This window comes from Schistocerca cancellata, chromosome 1 (assembly GCF_023864275.1).
Source record: "Schistocerca cancellata isolate TAMUIC-IGC-003103 chromosome 1, iqSchCanc2.1, whole genome shotgun sequence".
In the NCBI taxonomy this organism is placed as follows: domain Eukaryota; kingdom Metazoa; phylum Arthropoda; class Insecta; order Orthoptera; family Acrididae; genus Schistocerca; species Schistocerca cancellata.
In genome coordinates this window covers 266,670,403-266,688,936 of record NC_064626.1, presented here as the reverse complement: position 1 = coordinate 266,688,936, position 18,534 = coordinate 266,670,403, and the positions used below count along the sequence as shown (strand labels likewise).

General features: G+C 43.5%; 1 protein-coding gene across 1 annotated transcript in view; it reads left to right on the top strand.

Moving 5' to 3' along the window:
- Positions 1-339: 339 nt before the first annotated feature.
- LOC126170901 (alpha-mannosidase 2) overlaps positions 340-18,534 on the top strand; it is a 197,518-nt gene continuing 179,323 nt past the window's right edge. Inside the window, exons 1-2 of the mRNA XM_049920758.1 lie at positions 340-628; positions 17,497-17,612. Of these exons, the coding sequence (XP_049776715.1) occupies positions 17,502-17,612 (111 nt within the window). The 5' untranslated portion in view covers positions 340-628; positions 17,497-17,501. The remainder of the gene's footprint in view (positions 629-17,496; positions 17,613-18,534) is intronic.

Here is an 18,534-nt window from a genome sequence, read left to right as displayed (position 1 = left end):
GGTTCGAAGAAAGGTGTGGGAAAATAATAGTGAAATATATTATGACCAAATTTCTTTAGGACAGCATTGCTAACTCACTTCTTGAAGCAACGCAAGATTTTCAGTTTATTATGACAATGAATAGACAATGACCGTAGCAAAGTGTGCGGAAGTGAAATGAAAGTAGAAATGGAAAAAGTCGTGGCAGCTACTTTGAATACAGTGGGATCTACAGAATTAAAAATATAATATTTTGTTCCAATGACTTTTATTGTAATCTTGCAGGTTAGCATTCAAGTTTTGAAATCCCCGTCGTTGGTAATACTTTGCGGAGCGGTATCTCGAGACAAAACACGGTCGATTTACGTCTGCTTTGTTGATATACTAAATGCGTGTCAAGTGTATAGAAATAATAATAAAAAAAATGAACTCGGTGATATATAGTTAGAAACTGGAGATAAATGGTGACAAATAAGAGTAAATTCTTAGCGATAAACACTAGTGACATCCGTTGTGAATTGCACGTGTGCGATAATGGCTTTTCGAGGCAACTGAAGCTGTCAAGCGTTGGATGTTTTTTCTGATACGTGTTTATAACGCTGAGCTGTTTTTGAGCCTACTAAAGTATTTGCATCGTTTACTTGAAATAGTAAGTAACTTTCCTGTTTTCTTTCTCCTCTCTCAGTGTCGTAATGAAATTTTCTGCGCTTTAGTCATTGGAAATAGCTGTTAGTGTCTTACATTTAATAATTGTTGAACTTACATCTGCGTAAATAACAATAGTGCGTTGTATTTAGGAACTTGTCAGCGTCTCTAAATTTTGTCATTAGCAAAAATGTGTCATTATTTTGTAGTCCGAGCGTTATTTACATGATGTCGGTACTAAATGTGATATCAGTTGGTAGCAACTAATAATTATCAGTGTTTTAAGTTAATGTACAAATATATATTTGAGAGTAGTACGAAAAAAAAATGCATGATTTTAATCGCTGTGAAATCTCTGTAACAATCTGTCAAATATTCCGATAGCAAATATTCTTCGTTGATTTGCCAAACACTGTCATTTAGCGTTGAAACGGACGATTTTTTCGTTGGTATTGTAGTGTATTTCCTACCGTACCCATGTTGTTTTAGCGTCTCTCAACATTTTCTGCAGTACTGTTGAAATTATATAATGGCACGTGTTTTCGCTGCCTAATGTGATAGATCTCATTAATTCGCTCATTGGAGCTTGTTTTTCAACTATAATAATAACTCTTAAGTATGGCATCGGTACGGAGTCACTCAAGCCGTACTAGCAGGGCAACATTAAAATTCATTGTTGACAGTCCTGATCTGTTTTCTGTTGCATTAGTAAAGTATTTAAAAATAACGGCTTTTATGCAAACATGCCCACAGCAAAAAGTCTGTGGTCATCGAAGAGATCTGGTTACACAAGCCTATGTGTTGTAACATCTTGTTTGTAGAACAGTAAGCCTAATGAGTAGTATAGTTTTTGCATTGTAATGCCAAGGCAATTAAAATGAGAATGTGTGCATGTGACCACAGAGAAGAGAAGAAATAGACATAGTCTCATTGTAATGTACATTCTGAAATCTTAAATATGAATATTGAAAGTATTTGATGCATTTTGTAATAACTTTGGAAGAGATGGAAAACTCCACTATATGATGTACATCTGTCAGCATGCTGTGTGTGTCTCTCTCTCTCTCTCTCTCTCTCTCTCTCTCTCTCTCTCTTTTTTTTTTTTTTTAAATGGAAACTGCTTAAAGTTTACTACTAAACATAGTTATTCCAGTGCTCATGGCTAGTGTATAGCATGTAGCAGGGGGTACAGTATGTAACAGTATTATTGCTTTGCCTTACTATTTCACTTCCAAGTGGTGGCAGTTGAGAATGAATAGCTGTTTGCTTCTGTGTATGAACTTAACACTTTGGTTCCATTGTTGTCATTGTATGGGATAGATGGTAATGTATTTCGCGACTACTTATGTATCACACGTCTCTGAAATTTTCAAATTATACTTTGTATGATGTACATAAAATTTCGACATTTTCAACCGTTTCTCACTGGGGCAATTTCAACATAAAGTTGACATTCTCAATGTGATCAACTAAATCTCTGACACACTAATGAAATGTACAGTTCTTCTTTGTACCTCCTCTATTTTGTCTGTTAACCTATAAATAATCACTGACAAAATAGCACCACTCCAGAATGAGTTGCCTGAGGGTTTTGTAAATATTCATTCAGTTAATCTTCCCTGCCATCTATTTTCCCATCTAGTTAAACTAATATCGTAAATAAATATGGATGTGACACCCAAGTATTTAACTGTTTGGCAGTTGTAGATGATAGTTTTATATAGTAAAGTTGGGTCTAGCAAGAAACACGAGCCATTATTATGTTTGTAAGCATGACGACATGTGTTATGTAAATGGCATATGCGATGTTTTTCTTTGTATGTTTATGTTGTAGAAGTTAGTAATATGTCTTGTTTATAATACGTAATTTATTTCTTGCTTGTGGCTTATATTTTGTTCTTCACTATAAGGTTCTTAAGGAGTGACTCACTGAGAAGAATAATGTTTTGAATTTTATTGTATATTAAATCTGTATATTTTGTTTTGTGTATGAGGTCGTGATGACAGCCAGAACTGTGGCTTAGCCTGAGATCTAGGTTGGGTTGTGACTTTGAATGAGTGTGTCATGCCAAAAATCTGTTATTATTATTTTTGATCACAGACTGACCTGTACTGTAGCTGAATCTAGGTTAGGTTGAAGTAACAGTTTTATTGATCATGACCTTTTTTTTAATATGCATTTCACAATCCATGGTTACGTTTACAATCCTGACCAAAACCACTACTTTCCCACTGTAATCTTACAGCTGCAAGTTTTTGTTGTCTTGAAAGATGTGCATAACAAGACAATCAACAATCCAAATTCCCTACTCCCGTCATGTTAGTTTACCTGATTTTGTCTCACTAATGTATTTGTGTTACTAGTGATATTAACTGTACGTCATTTCTTAAGGCTTATATGTCTGCCATGTTAATGCTGTCATTGGTCTCTCAGGTGGTATCACATTGCTAACTAATCCCATGTAGAAATGGTTCAAATGGCTCTGAGCACTATGGGACTTAATGTCTGTGGTCATCAGTCCCCTAGAACTTAGAACTACTTAAACCTGACCAACCTAAGGACATCACACAAATCCATGCCCGAGGCAGGATTCGAACCTGCGACCGTAGCAGTCGCGCGGTTCCAGACTGCGAGACCACCGTGGCCGGCGCCCCATGTAGAAAATATTATAATATTTCTCATACACATACATTCAGAGTTGGCAGTCTGCCTTTTGCACCAAGGTTGTCTTACATTTTACATTTCGTATGTCTTACATTTTGCAGTAATTACCTGCCAATTCTCTATCTAAGTCGATACTCTGCAGACCACTGACATTTGCATGAAATATGGTAGGGTACTTCCGTTATACCACATATTAGGGTTTCTTCCCATTCTTTTTGCTTGTGGAGCGTGGAAGAATGATTACTTAAATACTAGTATGCATGGTGTGATTAGTCAAATATTGTTTTCTCAGTTCCAATGGGATTAGTACACAGGTTTTGTTTTTAGTGTATTCTTAAATTCCTCATGTAATACTGGTTAATGAAACTTTGTAAGTAGACCTTCACGTAAGTGGATCTTCACAGGATAGTTTGTGTATGTTTTTTAGGGTACATTAGTTTAGATCCCCCCCCCCTCTCTCTCTCTCTCTATCTATCTATCTATCTCTCCCCTCCCCCCCCCCCCCCCCCCCCTCGACGTTCTCCCAACAGTCAGACAAACTTGACTGCTCAACTGCTCATGTTGCCCGTCTTTGTATACATTCGGTATCCCCTCTTAGTCTTATTTAGTATGAGTCTCATACACTTCAGAAATATTCTAGAATTGGACATGAAAATTTTTTTGTTAGCGTTCTTCTCCATAGATTGATCGCATTTTCCTAGTATCCTACCAGCAAGGTGTTATGTTAGGCGGGGTAGGTGAGGTGAACTTGAAAGATTCAAGGGGAAGTGGAGGGCTCTGGGTAGAAGGCAGAAAGGGGAGAAAGATGTAGTACCAGAGAAAACTTAACTCTGGTGCTCACTGAGGTAAGAATGTGTTATACACTCCTGGAAATTGAAATAAGAACACCGTGAATTCATTGTCCCAGGAAGGGGAAACTTTATTGACACATTCCTGGGGTCAGATACATCACATGATCACACTGACAGAACCACAGGCACATAGACACAGGCAACAGAGCATGCACAATGTCGGCACTAGTACAGTGTATATCCAACTTTCGTAGCAATGCAGGCTGCTATTCTCCCATGGAGACGATCGTAAAGATGCTGGATGTAGTCCTGTGGAACGGCTTGCCATGCCATTTCCACCTGGCGCCTCAGTTGGACCAGCGTTCGTGCTGGACGTGCAGACCGCGTGAGACGACGCTTCATCCAGTCCCAAACATGCTCAATGGGGGACAGGTCCGGAGATCTTGCTGGTCAGGGTAGTTGACTTACACCTTCTAGAGCACGTTGGGTGGCACGGGATACATGCGGACGTGCATTGTCATGTTGGAACAGCAAGTTCCCTTGCCGGTCTAGGAATGGTAGAACGATGGGTTTGATGACAGTTTGGATGTACCGTGCACTATTCAGTGTCCCCTCGACGATCACCAGTGGTGTACGGCCAGTGTAGGAGATCGCTCCCCACACCATGATGCCGGGTGTTGGCCCTGTGTGCCTCGGTCGTATGCAGTCCTGATTGTGGCGCTCACCTGCACGGCGCCAAACACGCATATGACCATCATTGGCACCAAGGCAGAAGCGACTCTTCATCGCTGAAGACGACACGTCTCCATTCGTCCCTCCATTCACGCCTGTCGCGACACCACTGGAGGCGGGCTGCACGATGTTGGGGCGTGAGCGGCAGACGGCCTAACGGTGTGCGGGACCGTAGCCCAGCTTCATGGAGACGGTTGCGAATGGTCCTCGCCGATACCCCAGGAGCAACAGTGTCCCTAATTTGCTGGGAAGTGGCGGTGCGGTCCCCTACGGCACTGCGTAGGATCCTACGGTCTTGGCGTGCATCCATGTGTCGCTGCGGTCCGGTCCCAGGTCGACGGGCACGTGCACCTTCCGCCGACCACTGGTGACAACATCGATGTACTGTGGAGACCTCACGCCCCACGTGTTGAGCAATTCGGCGGTACGTCCACCCGGCCTCCCGCATGCCCACTATACGCCCTCGCTCAAAGTCCGTCAACTGCACATATGGTTCACATCCACGCTGTCGCGGCATGCTACCAGTGTTAAAGACTGCGATGGAGCTCCGTATGCCACGGCAAACTGGCTGACACTGACGGCAGCGGTGCACAAATGCTGCGCAGCTAGCGCCATTCGACGGCCAACACCGCGGTTCCTGGTGTGTCCGTTGTGCCGTGCGTGTGATCATTGCTTGTACAGCCCTCTCGCAGTGTCTGGAGCAAGTATGGTGGGTCTGACACACCGGTGTCAATGTGTTCTTTTTTCCATTTCCAGGAGTGTATATGGAGATGGAGTGGACAAGTTTTGGTGTGGAGATAAAAACAGTTAATACACTGTGAGGAATATGAAGGGTAATCATAAAGTTTTAACTGTCACGTCAAAAAACTAATTTTTTTTAATTCGTTTTCAGGTATATGTCTTGTCTTCAGTATTGATACACACTGACAACCCAGGGCCACAGTAACACAATACACTCTTAATTGAGCTAAAGAGAATGTCACAGCTGTTTGAGAAAGTAGAGTGCTGTGCGGTAATTTGTTTTAGCAGTAGCAAAAATGTTGCAGCTACGTCAGGCCAGTTGAGAATATTGAAGAAGTAATCTGGACTGGCTTTAAACAGTTGCAGTATTTTGCTACTGCTGAAAACGAATTAGCACATGGTACTTCTCTTCATCAATGACCTGTGACATTGGCTCTGTTACCAGCATGCTGCAGTTCTGTGGCACTGGGATTTCAGTATGTACCAATACTGCCGACATGTATTTGCAAACAAACAAAAAATTCATTACTTTCTTTTGAAGTGATGATTAAAACCTTTATCGTTGTCCTTCACATAAACCTACATAACAATGAGACCAGAGTGAATTAGAGGAGAGAGGAGTAAGAAACTGAATCGGAGAGGGTGGGACAAGAAAAGAATAGTTGCATAGATGGATGTTTGCAGGGGAAGATTGAGTCTATTGGTACTGTAGAACTGTATTATATGATGGAATGCAGTTTCTAGCTACACTACACAATTCAGAGTAGCTTGTGTTAATTGGCACTGCTTTTAGGAAATATGATATACGATTGACATGAATGATGTATAGTTTACGAGATAGGCACATGAAGCAGATCTTTCACCTGTGTGTTTGAATCAGATGTAACGATTGCGACAAGAAGTTAGAAATAGGTGGCTTAGATACAGATCAGACTGTCTTGAAGGTTGTTTGGGCCATGGAATAACACTTTTTGCAAAGTGGGAAGGAGTTGGTGGCAGATATTTCTCATCTCAAGTCATGGTGACAGGTAGCCTTCATAATACTGAGTTATGGGAGAAGCTGGACACACTACTTTGCGGTTGGCTAGTGGGTATAGTTAGAGTTTTAGGAGTAGAAGGGAATACAGTGTAAAAGATCCAGTTGTAAACTAGGCTTGGGACTGTAGCTTCTCAGTGTACACTTGCAGGTGCTGAAATCGTGTAAGAGAGATAGTTTTGATTTAAGAAGAAGATGGGTTATTTATCAAATTAGCATCACAACGCAGATTGTGGAGGAGGTGTGAATATTCAGGACGAATGAGAATAACATGTCTAGGTCCTGAGTTTGCAATATGAAACCAGGGTATCTGCTGTCAGGAAGGGATTCCTGTTTGTGGCCTTTTTAGTTGTAGGTGAGAAAATAAGTGTTATCTATGTAAGAGTTGAAGTAGGTTTGAAGTCTGCAGAATATTAGGAGTGTTAGTCTGCAGTGGCAACCAGGTCCTGGCAGATGTCATTACACAGACTGTTTGTGTGAACAGTTACAAACAGGATGCCGAGTGGTAATGGGGTGCAAAATGTGTAGAGGCAGTGTAGGAAATGCTTGGCGTGTTGATGGTGGAATTAAGTTGTGGGAAATAAATTGAAGATGTTATATTTCAAAGAGGAAATTTGCGAGACAGGTCATAATTGGAGGCGGTCATAATTGGAGGCTATGTTGGACTACTGGAATGAATTCATGCAGCAAGATGTGTAGATACAGGTGTCTCACTGTTACTGAAGACACTTTCCAAAGAAATATTATGGAAAACCCTGTTTTATGCACTACCCAGCACATCCTGTTGCAGTTACTTCACTAGGATATCCCATTTCCTCAGTGGCAGAACTATCTGTAATAGCAGTCACACCAGATGTTCTAAGTCCAGCACAATAAAAGACACCACTGTGAGAAACCAACAGCAATTTAATCAGATTGTGGCACAAGAGGTTTAGAAGACTGCCTGCCAATAGCAGGGGTTCTGGCTATTGGCGGCAGGCTATTGAAGCACCGTCCATGGTTGGCAGCCTCTGGTGGTGACCTGGAGCAGCCAAATGGCATGATACTCATTACACAGACTGTTTGTGTGAACAGTTACAAACAGGATGCCGAGCAGTAATGGGGTGCAAAATGTGTAGAGGCAGTGTAGGAAATGCTTGGTGTGTTGATGGTGGAATTAAGTTGTGGTAAATAAATTGCCCCGGTAGTGATGGTGGAGGTATACTAATGAGCGGGTTACTGCACCAGATATGAAATTTAATGAAAGAAGTACATGCTTTTTTGTGCAGTTATGGCACTAACGAGCTGTTCATCCATATAAAATGAAAGTTGACCATTCAGAAGTAGAAAATACTGCTGTTCACAGTATGGTCAACTTAAGTGGCACTTCATGACCGATACTATAGATGTGTTAACCTCTTCCTCCATCCCTTTCCAGTTCAGATTCTGGAATATTTACTTTCTCTTATTTGGTGAAAGAATTTCAGAAGGCTGTGTTTAGCAACAAGGGGGTAACCCTTGCAGGTCTGGGGTTAAAATAGGCCTGAGGTATTCCTGCCTGTCGTAAGAGGCAACTGAAAAGAGTCTCACACATTGTGGCCTTTATGTGATGGTCCCCTGTCAGGTTTGACCTCCATTTTTCAAAATTTTCTCTAAGAATGAGCCAATTGGGGAAGGGCGCCTTACATGGTGCATAGTGTCCATCATGCACTGAGACCTCTCGCATCATCCTTTGTCAATGTGGATCTGCACTTCTGCTCATTTTCCAGCTGTTGGGTGAGGTCACCCTCCTGGATGCATTTTCCTCCATCCTGTATGCAGTATCGCTTTCTGCACTGTCAACGATAATGGACTTCGTAGCTAATTTGCACCTGATACCCAGCACGGTAGCTAGTCTGTTGTGGTGGGGCTGCCATGTACCCTGTTGGTTGGAGCCCCCTGACCACAAAGGGACCACTCTGCTGATGCCTGTGCCATTAACTCTCCACATATGCTAAGGAGTAGATGCCCATCCCCTGGGGCATTGGGACTCCCGGCAACCCCTGCGGGCCTGGGGGTTAGAATAGGCCCGAGGTATTCCTGCCTGTCATAAGAGGCAACTGAAAGGAGCCTCACACCTTTTGGCCTTTATGTGATAGTCCCTTGTAGGGTTTGATCTCCTTGTTTCAAAATTTTCCCAAAGAGCGAGCCAATCAGGGAAGGGTGCCCTACATGGTGCGTCGTGTCTATCGGCCATTGAGATCTTTAGCCCACTTTCTTGTCGTGACATTGCAGTCCCGCTCATCCTCCATCTCTTGAGTGAGGACGTGGTGCGTTTTCTTCCACCCACTATACAGCGTCATTTTCTGCACCGACGATGACCATGGAATTCTTTGCACCTGATATCTAGCACGGTAGCCAGTCCGTTGTGGTGGGGCCAAAATATACCCTGTTGGTTGTAGCCCCCTGACTACACAGGGATCGCTTTGCTGATGCCTGCACCGTTAACTCCCCACCTATGCCAAGGTGTAGATGCCTGTCATCCTGGAGCATCGGGACTCTCGGCAATGGCCATCCTGCCAGGTGCCGGCTGGGTGGCGCCTGTGGGGAGGGCCCCTGGTCGGAGTGGGTGGCATCAGGGTGGATGACCTGCGATGAAGCATACCACATCATCACTTGCTGGTGATCAAATGCCAGCAGTCTCTTAAGTGTTCCAAGTCTCAGTACACTGCAAGGAAGTATGATCCTAAATCGTTCCCCTCCCTGGCCACACCATGGGAGGAACATCAGGTTAAGGATGGCAGCAAACCTTATTCGCTCCGGTACCTCGCATGGATGAGAGCTGATGGGGACTCCTTTGTCTCGATGAAGCCTCAGTTTTTCGTAGAGCATTTAGACAAGTTTGGGGAGGTGGAGGACTTGTCCAAAATGTGGTCAGGGTCAGTCTTGATAAAGTGGCATCCTGTGCCCAGTCACAGGCATTACTTGCTTGTGAGAAACTGGGGATGTTTCCGTTATCCTCACGCCTCATAAGAGCTTTAATGTGGCCCAGGGTATTATATTCCACAGGGACCTTCTTTTGCAGCCTGACGACGAACTGGCCACCAATTTAGAGCGACGAGGAGTTCATTTTGTCCGGCACATCCATCGAGGTCTGAGGGATAATCAGGTTGCCACCGGTGCCTTCATCTTGGCCTTCGAGGGTGACGCATTGCCCGGGAAGGTCTACCGCTGTGATGTCAAGCCATATCTCTTTCCCCCAATGTGGTGCTTTAAGTGCTGGTAGTTCGGCCATATGTCTTCCGGCTGTACTTCCAGCATCATATGTTGAGATTGTGGACATCCATCCCATCCCAATACTCCATGTGCCCTGCCTCCCATCTGTGTCAACTGCGGAGAGCATCGTTACCCTTGCTCACCAGACTGCAGGATTTTACAGGGAGAAAGGAAAATCATGGAATACAAGATGCTGGATTGACTGACTTACACTGAGGCCAATAGGAAATTTGAGCATCTACATCCTGTGGCTGTAACCTTCTCTTATACTGCCACTATGAGAACAGTTGTAGCACCTACCGCCGCTACGAGAACATTTGTAGCACCATCAGTTCCACAAGTTTCAGTCAGATCTCAGAGCCAGAAGACTACACCTGCCCCTTTGATGGTGGGGGACACTTTCCTCCCTGTTGCTTCCGCACCACCTACCTTGGAAGCACTGTACCCCAACCATCGGGGGACGCTAGTCCCCACTTCTCAGCTGGAGAAGTGTAAGTCTTCTTCGGCTTATCTCGATAGGAAGGGGTCCCTTGGGTCACTCCCTTCCCAGGTTTCTGCTAGTGGGAAAGATGACACCCGCCAGTGGCTGAAGTGCCCAAAAGCAGCTGGTCGTAGGGCTTCACGATCATCCTCAGTCCCGTAGACTGAATCAGTGAAGCCTTCCCATCCAGAAAAACCCAAGGATCAGTGAGAGAAATCCAGAAAGAAGACCCTGAAGATGAAGGGAATTGAGGTGGTACCCACACCACCGCTACCTACAAGCTCTGCGTCTGAGGATGAGGTGAAGATTCGGGTGTCCGCTGAGTATCTAGATCTCTCAGACCCTCAGGCAAAATGGATATAGCCTGTTCAGGAAATAGTCGGTGGCAGCATGTGACCCTGAGGCATAGACTGCCTCACTGCTTTCTGCATTGCCCTCCAGGAAACTTGGTTACCAGTAATGCGGACCCCTGCCCTTCGCGGCTGTGGGGGATATTACAAGAACCATAGCTACTGTAATAGTGTCAGGTGGAGTTCACGTTTATGTCCTGAGCTCAGTATGTAGTGTACCTGTGCCCCTTCAAACTCCTCTTGAAGCTGTGGCTGTGAGGAAATGGCTGACACAAGAAATAACTGTCTGCAATGTATATCTCCCTCCAGATGGTGCGGTACACCTGAATGTATTGGCTGCACTGATTGATCAGCTCCCTAAACCTTTCCTAGTTTTGGTAGATTGTAACGCTCTTAACCTGTTGTGGGGTAGCACCATGCTTGCTGACCATGGCAGAGTTGTCGAAAATTTACTGCGCCAACTCGACCTCTTCCTCTTAAATACTGGGGCCGCCACACATTTCAGTGTGGCTCATGGTAGTTACTTGGCCATTGATTTATCAATTTGCAGCACAGGACTCCTCCCATCTATCCCTTGGAGAGCACATGACAACCTGTGTGGTAGTGACCACTTCCCCATCTTCCTGTCACTCCCATGGGCTTTAAACAAGGCAGACTGGACAACCTTCACCTCTGCTGTCACCATTGAGTCTCCCCCACGTGGTGCCATTGATGTTGTGATTGAGCAGGGCACTACAACAATAATTTCTGTGGTGGAAAACGCGATCCGGTATTCTCTAGGGTGCCCCTGGGCTTTAAACAAGGCAGACTGGGTAGCCTTCACCTCTGCTGTCACCATTGAGTCTCCCCCTTGTGGTGCCATCGATGTTGTGATTGAGCAGGTCACTACAACAATAATTTCTGTGGTGGAAAACGCGATCCATCATTCTCTAGGGTGCCCCTGGCGAAAGGCAGTCCCTTGGTGGTCGCTGGAAGTTGCTGAGGCAATTAAAGAGCATCTGTGAGCTCTACAGCAACATAAGCGGCACCCTTCCCTAGAGCTTCTAATAGCCTTTAAGCGGCTCAGTGCCTGCGTTCGCCTGCTTATAGAACACCGGAAACAGGAGTGTTGGGAGAGGTATGTGCTGGCCACTGGGTGCCATATGTCACCTTCCCAAGTCTGGACACAGATCAGACGTCTTTTTGGGTACCAGGCACCAGTAGGTGTACCTGGCATTGACATCAATGGCGTGCTGTGTAATGATGCAAACATGATTGCCGAGCACTGTGCTGAGCTCTATGCTCGAGCCTCTGCATCAAAGAACTACCCCCCAGCCTTTCGAACCCTACGGCAGATGGAAAGGAAAGTCCTTTTGTTCACTACACACCACAGTGAACCCTATAACACCCCATTTACAGAGTGGGAGCTCCTCAGAACCCTTTCACATTGCCCTGACACAGCTCCTGGGCTGGATCGGATACACAGTCAGATGATTAAACATCTCTGATCTGACTACATGCGATATCTCCTCATCACCTTCAATCGGATCTGTTGTGATGGTGTCTTTCCATCGCAATGGCGGGAGAGCACCATAATTTCCATGCTAAGATCTGGTAAAAATCTGCTTGATGTAGATAGCTATCAGCCCATCAGCCTCACCAACGTTCTCTATAAGCTGCTGGGGCGTACGGTGTGTCGGCGGTTGGGTTGGGTCCTGGAGTCATGTGGCGTACCAGCTCCATGTCAGGGCGGCTTCCGCCAGGGTCGCTCTACCACTGATAATCTTGTGTCCCTCAAGTGTGCCATCCGAACAGCCTTTTCCAGACGCCAACACCGAGTTGCTGTCTTTTTTGACTTAAAGCATTTGACGCGACCTGGCGACATCATATCCTTGCCACATTGTATGAGTGGGGTCTCCGGGGCCCACTCCCAATTTTTATCCAAAACTTCATATTGCTCCATACTATCCGTGTCCAAGTTGGTGCCTCCCATAATCCCCCCCCCTCCCCCCCCCCTCCATATTCAGGAGAATGGCATTCCACAGGATTCCGTATTGAGTGTATCTCTATTTTTAGTGGCCATTAACGGCCTAGCAGCAGGTGTAGTGCTGTCGGTCTCCCCTTCTTTGTATGCAGATGACTTCTGCATTTTGTTTTGCTCCTCCATTACCGGTATTGCTGAGCAGCGCCAACGTGGAGCCATTCACAAGGCACAGTGATGGGCTCTAGCTCATGGCTTCCAGTTATCAGCCACAAAGTCATGTGTCATGCAGTTCTGCCGGTGTCGTACCGTTCATCTGGAACCTGAACTTACTTTAATGATGGTCCACTCACGGTACTGGAGGTATATCGATTCTTAGGACTGGTTTTCGTCGCCTTGTGACTTGAGCTTTTAGCATGGGTCTGGTGATCAGTGTCCTCGTGGAGGCTGGAGTCTCTCCATTGATGGTTAGGCATGCATAACTGCTCGCCAGTTACATTGCACACGTTCATAGTTCTCCTGCACATCCGAATTACCGTCTCCTTTCCCCAACCACGGCGGTTCATCTCTTGCATCGGTGGCCCAGACAGGGCTTATGATTTCGGTTTGCGTCCGGTCCCTTCTGTCTGAACTGGAGTCCTTCCCGTTACCATGTCTCCTCGAGGTCCATTCACGTACACCTCTATGGTGTACACCTAGGCCACAGATTCTTGTGGACCTTTCACATGGCCCTAAGGACTCCGTTAACGTTGCGGATGTCCACTATCAGTTCCTCTCGATTCTCGACTTGTACCGGGGCCATGAAGTGGTTTACACTGAAGGCTCGATGGCTGATGGTCACATAGGCTTTGTGTATGTCTATGGAGGACATATTGAACAGCACTTTTTGCCAGATGGCTGTAGTGTTTTCACTGCAGAGCTGGCGGCCATATCTCGTGCTCTTGAGCACATCTGCTCATGCCCTGGTGAGTTATTTCTCTTCTGTACTGACTTCTTGAGCAGCCTACAAGCTATCAGCCAGTGCTACCCTTGCCATCTATTGATAGTGTCCATTCAGTAGTCCATCTATGCCTTGGAATGGTCCCATCGTTCAGTGGTGTTTGTGTGGACACCAGGGCACGTCGGAATCCCAGTAATGAACTTGCCGACAGGCTGGCCAAACAGGCTATGCGGAAAGTGCTTCTGGAGATGGGTATCTCCGAAACTGACCTGCTTTCTGTCTTACACTGCAGGGTTGTTTGTCTTTGGGAGATGGAATGGCATAATAGTATGCACAACAAACTGCGTGTCATTAAGGAGACTATGAATGTGTGGAAGTCTACCATGCGGTCCTCTCGCAGGGAATCAGTTGTCCTCTGCCAGGTTTGCAGTGGCCATACATGGGTAATGTGTGGTTACCTCGTCAATCATGAGGACCCACCTGGGTGTCGCTGTGGCTCACAAATGACATACACCTCTTGCTGGACTGCCCACTTTTAGCCGCTCTGCAGTGGACTTTTAACTTTCACAGCACCCTACCTTTGGTGTTGGGCGACAATATCTCAACAGCAACTTTTGTTTTATGTTTTATTCTAGAGGGTGGGTTTTATCATTTGACCTAAGTTTTAGCGCTCATCCTTTGTCCCTCTGTGTCCTCCACCCTAGTGCTTTTAGGGTGGAGGTTTTAATGTGTTGCACAGTGGCTGGCCTTTCCTTTTTATTCTCATGGTCAGCCAGTCATCATAATCTGCTCTCTTGTTTTGATCTCTTCTACATGTTTCTTGCATCTCTCTGTGGTTTTATTATCTGATTTTGTCCATTTTAGTGTTTGTTGCCGTTCAGTCATTCGTGTGGTTTTCTCCTTTTTTCCAGCTGTGTTTTGTATGTCTTGATTATTTTACTCTTATCCTTGTGGAATTATTTTAATCGTAATGAGGGACTGATGATGTAGCAGTTTGCTTCCTCCCCCCTTTTTTAAACCAACCAACCAAAGCTTTAGCAGCACTATCATTAATGATATTTCAATTACAGTCACGCAGGAAAGGAATTTATTGTGTCATGGTACTAGCATGCTTTACATACAACTAGAATCTCTTTAAAGTAAGGTAGGTGATATATGTGGCAGAGTTGATGACGGAGTACAACGTTGGTGCAGGCAGAAATTTTTTGGAGTACACTGTCAGCTGAATCAGTTTCTTGTTACATCATGTTTATAGTTATCTCTAGATATACTGTCATCCGGCAAACGGCTACTCAAAAACATGCACTGTGCCATGGAAAAAGGTTAGTGGGGTGAAGTATTACGCTATGTGAAGATTCATCTGGCTTCCATGGGTCCTGTGGAAGTAATTGAACACATCATGACAACTGTGGACTATGTCAACATTATTGTGGACCACCTGCACCCCTTAATGCTTTATAGCTTGACAGTGGTGGCATATTCCAACAGGAAAACTGTGCATACTGCAAGACTGTAATCATGCTGCAGTGGTTTGAGTAACATAATGATGAACTCATGGTGATGCCTTTGCCATCAAAGCCATCCGATCAGTACCTGATAGAACACATCTGGAACTATATCAGGTGCCAACTCAGTGGCCACAAACCACCAGTCCCCTATTTTACAGGAATTACATGACTTCTACATAGAAATCTGCTGCCACATAACCTCCAGAAACCTACTAAGGACCTGTTGAATCTGTTCCATGCAGAGATGCTGCTGTACTGTATTTCAGAAGTGGATCAGCACACTGTTAAGCAGGATGGCGCATCATTGTATTTATCACTTATGTTCTGCGTTCTTTCTGTTCTCAGACTGTGACAACTAATGCATGTTATTTGCAGCTTGTACATTCGTTGTTATAAACAGTCCTTTTTATACAAGTTGTCCAATTTTCAGTTTGTTTTACGTGGATAGCTCCAGATGTTACTTCATTGTTCACTTCTCTTTTAGTCCATTCCTCACTGGAATCAGTCACACAGGGAAGGCATTGATTGTGTCATGGTACTAGCATGCTTTACATACGACCAGAATCTCTTTAAAGTAAGGTAGGTGATGCTAAATGGCAGGGTTGATGACAGAGTACAATGCTGGTGCAGGCAGAAATGTTTTGGAGTACACTGGAAGTTAACTGTTTTACCTAGTAACTAAATCAGCAGTCACAGTGGCATCAACATTGGGGGGGATTCCATCAACAACTGACATCAGCTAAAGACGCCCAATCTTTTCAGACCAGTACACCAATGTTTGTGTGGTCTCAGTGCAACTGATCTGAATGGCTGAACATACAGATTTTGGAAGTTGATAAATAGAATTCAAATCAGTTTGTTTTCTTTAGTTGAATCAGCTGAATTTACCACTTGAAAAACAAACATACAACTTCGAACAATGGTTGGTGGAATTCAGATCCGTTTGTTTTCTTTGGTCAATATTCTCACATGAATTTTGAAAAATTTTTAAGTGTAGGACAAAAAGGAGGAGAAAAATAACAACAGAAATGTGTCTTGTAAATTTATGGTCTGAAATTGCTAGATTTTGGAAACCACAAGTTACTAACAACTTGAAAATATAATAATAATTTCTCGAATGTTACCTATTATTACATAATGTCTTTTCAGTGGCTGTGTAGCCATTTCAGCCTCATGTCTATACATAATACTATGTGTTTCTTCAACATAGGCAAAAGCTGTGTTAGAAATTTTAGGCATAGATTATGACCTCAAGAAATTGTGTGTTCACATGAGAAAAGTGGCGTATATCTGTTTTGATGCTTAAAGTTTCTCTATTGGATCTTTTTTATTGCAGTAATCATTTATTGCTGCTTATTTGCATTTTCATGCCAGTAGAAAATGTGGTGTGTATTTTTCCACTTTTCATTGCTTGAGGTGTTCAGAGTATTTTATTCTAAAATGAATGTTTGTCTTTCATGCTATGCTGAATGACCATCATTGAAGGATGATAATTGATCTGACCTATGTCCATTTTGCTGAATTTTTTTGAAGTTGTTCAGAGTGTTCATAATCTTGCTTTTTGATGTCACTGCAAAGCGTCTCAGCTAAGGAATAGAACTTTTCTGTTCATCTCTATATTTGTAAAACTTGTCTGGTTATTCCAATAACTGGGGAAAGAGAGTCTAAACTCCACAGTAGATACTAACTTAACCTCCTTGATGAGGAGACCAGATGCATTGTGACCAAGCTGTCAGCCAGCATAATTGTACGACCTCTGGCTATGGTGTCTGCTGACTGCTTTTTCCTCTTTTAGACATGATTTTCTTTTTGGTGTGTGTGTGTGTGTGTGTGTGTGTGTGTGTGTGTGTGTGTCATATGCGCATTTTGAGCTCAGAACTTCACTCCTGATATGGTAATGACAGCCATTGTCAGTACTCAAATTTGGCATTCTTCCAACAATTGCACCTCATCTACAAAGAAGATTGTGCTTCCATTTCTGAGATAAAACAATAACCTAAACCTAACTCAAACTAACATAACCTTGGCACCTGTCTGCCCTATTTGCTAATTTTAATTCCTTCTTCCTTCTTTTATCCCTTTGCTTCTCCTCCTCCTCCTCCTCATCATCATCATCTTCCAGTTCCTCACCCCCTCTCCAGCACATGTTCTCTTTTCCATTTTCCTCTTTCTTTTCCAGGCATATAGAGGGGAAAAGTTACTGCAACTGATGCAGTACTCCAACTTGAGCTAATACTCATTAGCATATTCTGTAACGTAAAAGATGGTTCTTGACTGTGAGAGATTGCTATCAGTAGCTAACACTTTTCGTCAGTTAGTAATAGGAATACCAACTGTAAATTTCTTATAATTCAGTGATTGAAATTATTTCCATTTTCTGCTTTTACACTGTCACTGCTTTCAAAGAAGCTTTGGAATTCCCTTCATGTTTCAGATAAAATGAGGATTCGTAAATTAACGGCACTAGTTTGTGCTGTTCTTATCTTTGGAGGCTGCATGCTGCTGTACCTTATGATGGATGTGACTTTATTGCCTCATGAATTTCAAGAGGTATGTTAATTCAGATACATTTTGCAATGAGAGTTAATACAAAAATCTTTATTTGTTAAACAAGCATCAACTTAAAATTATTTTCATTGAAATGTATTGAAAATGTGTTCTAAATTTTTAAGTACCGTAATTTTTCCTTAAAATCTGTATGCAATAGGTTTTTTAGATTAGCGTAATATGAAACTGAGCAAGGTTTTCAATCCCTTATTCAGGTTTCCAGAAATCATTCTTGGCAAATGTCAGGATGATTCCTTTGAAAAGAACATGTTCAGTGTTGTTTCCCTCATAGTCATATCTGATCTAGTACTTAATCGTAACAACTTCAACATTGTTGACATACACATTTAACCTTTATCATTATTTTAGTTCCAACTTCTAGTAATGTTACTTCATATTGTTTGTTATCTTTGTGTTCAACAAATTAGATGAAGATGATGATGATTATTTCTGGTATTGCCTGATGTAAAAGTACAAAATTATTAAAGAAAAGTCTAGTATTCTGACACAGTTGCAGATTTTTTGGCATAGTGCTGTTAAAGAATATATCAAAATAAGGGGCCCAGAAAAACTCAATATAGGTAGATACTTTAAGTTAATCATTGTAAGTGCACCCTGTTTGATAATGAAGAAGAACAGTGGAGTAATAATGCTACATTATCTCGAAACATTGACTGTATATTCTAACAGAGAGCATAAGGGTTACCATTTAATTTGAATCAAGTACAATGAAGCATACTGAAATGGAAGAGCTCCATAATTTATGGAAAGAAATGCTGAGCTGGCCATTTGTGCTATACAGTCAGTATGGCTGGATGCACAAGTGATTTATAAGTAGCATCCTTTGCAGACTGACTGCACTTTCTCAGTAACCTGCGAGAACGAAAGTCTGCCACTTGCCTTACCCACAACTGAGCCTTTTGTG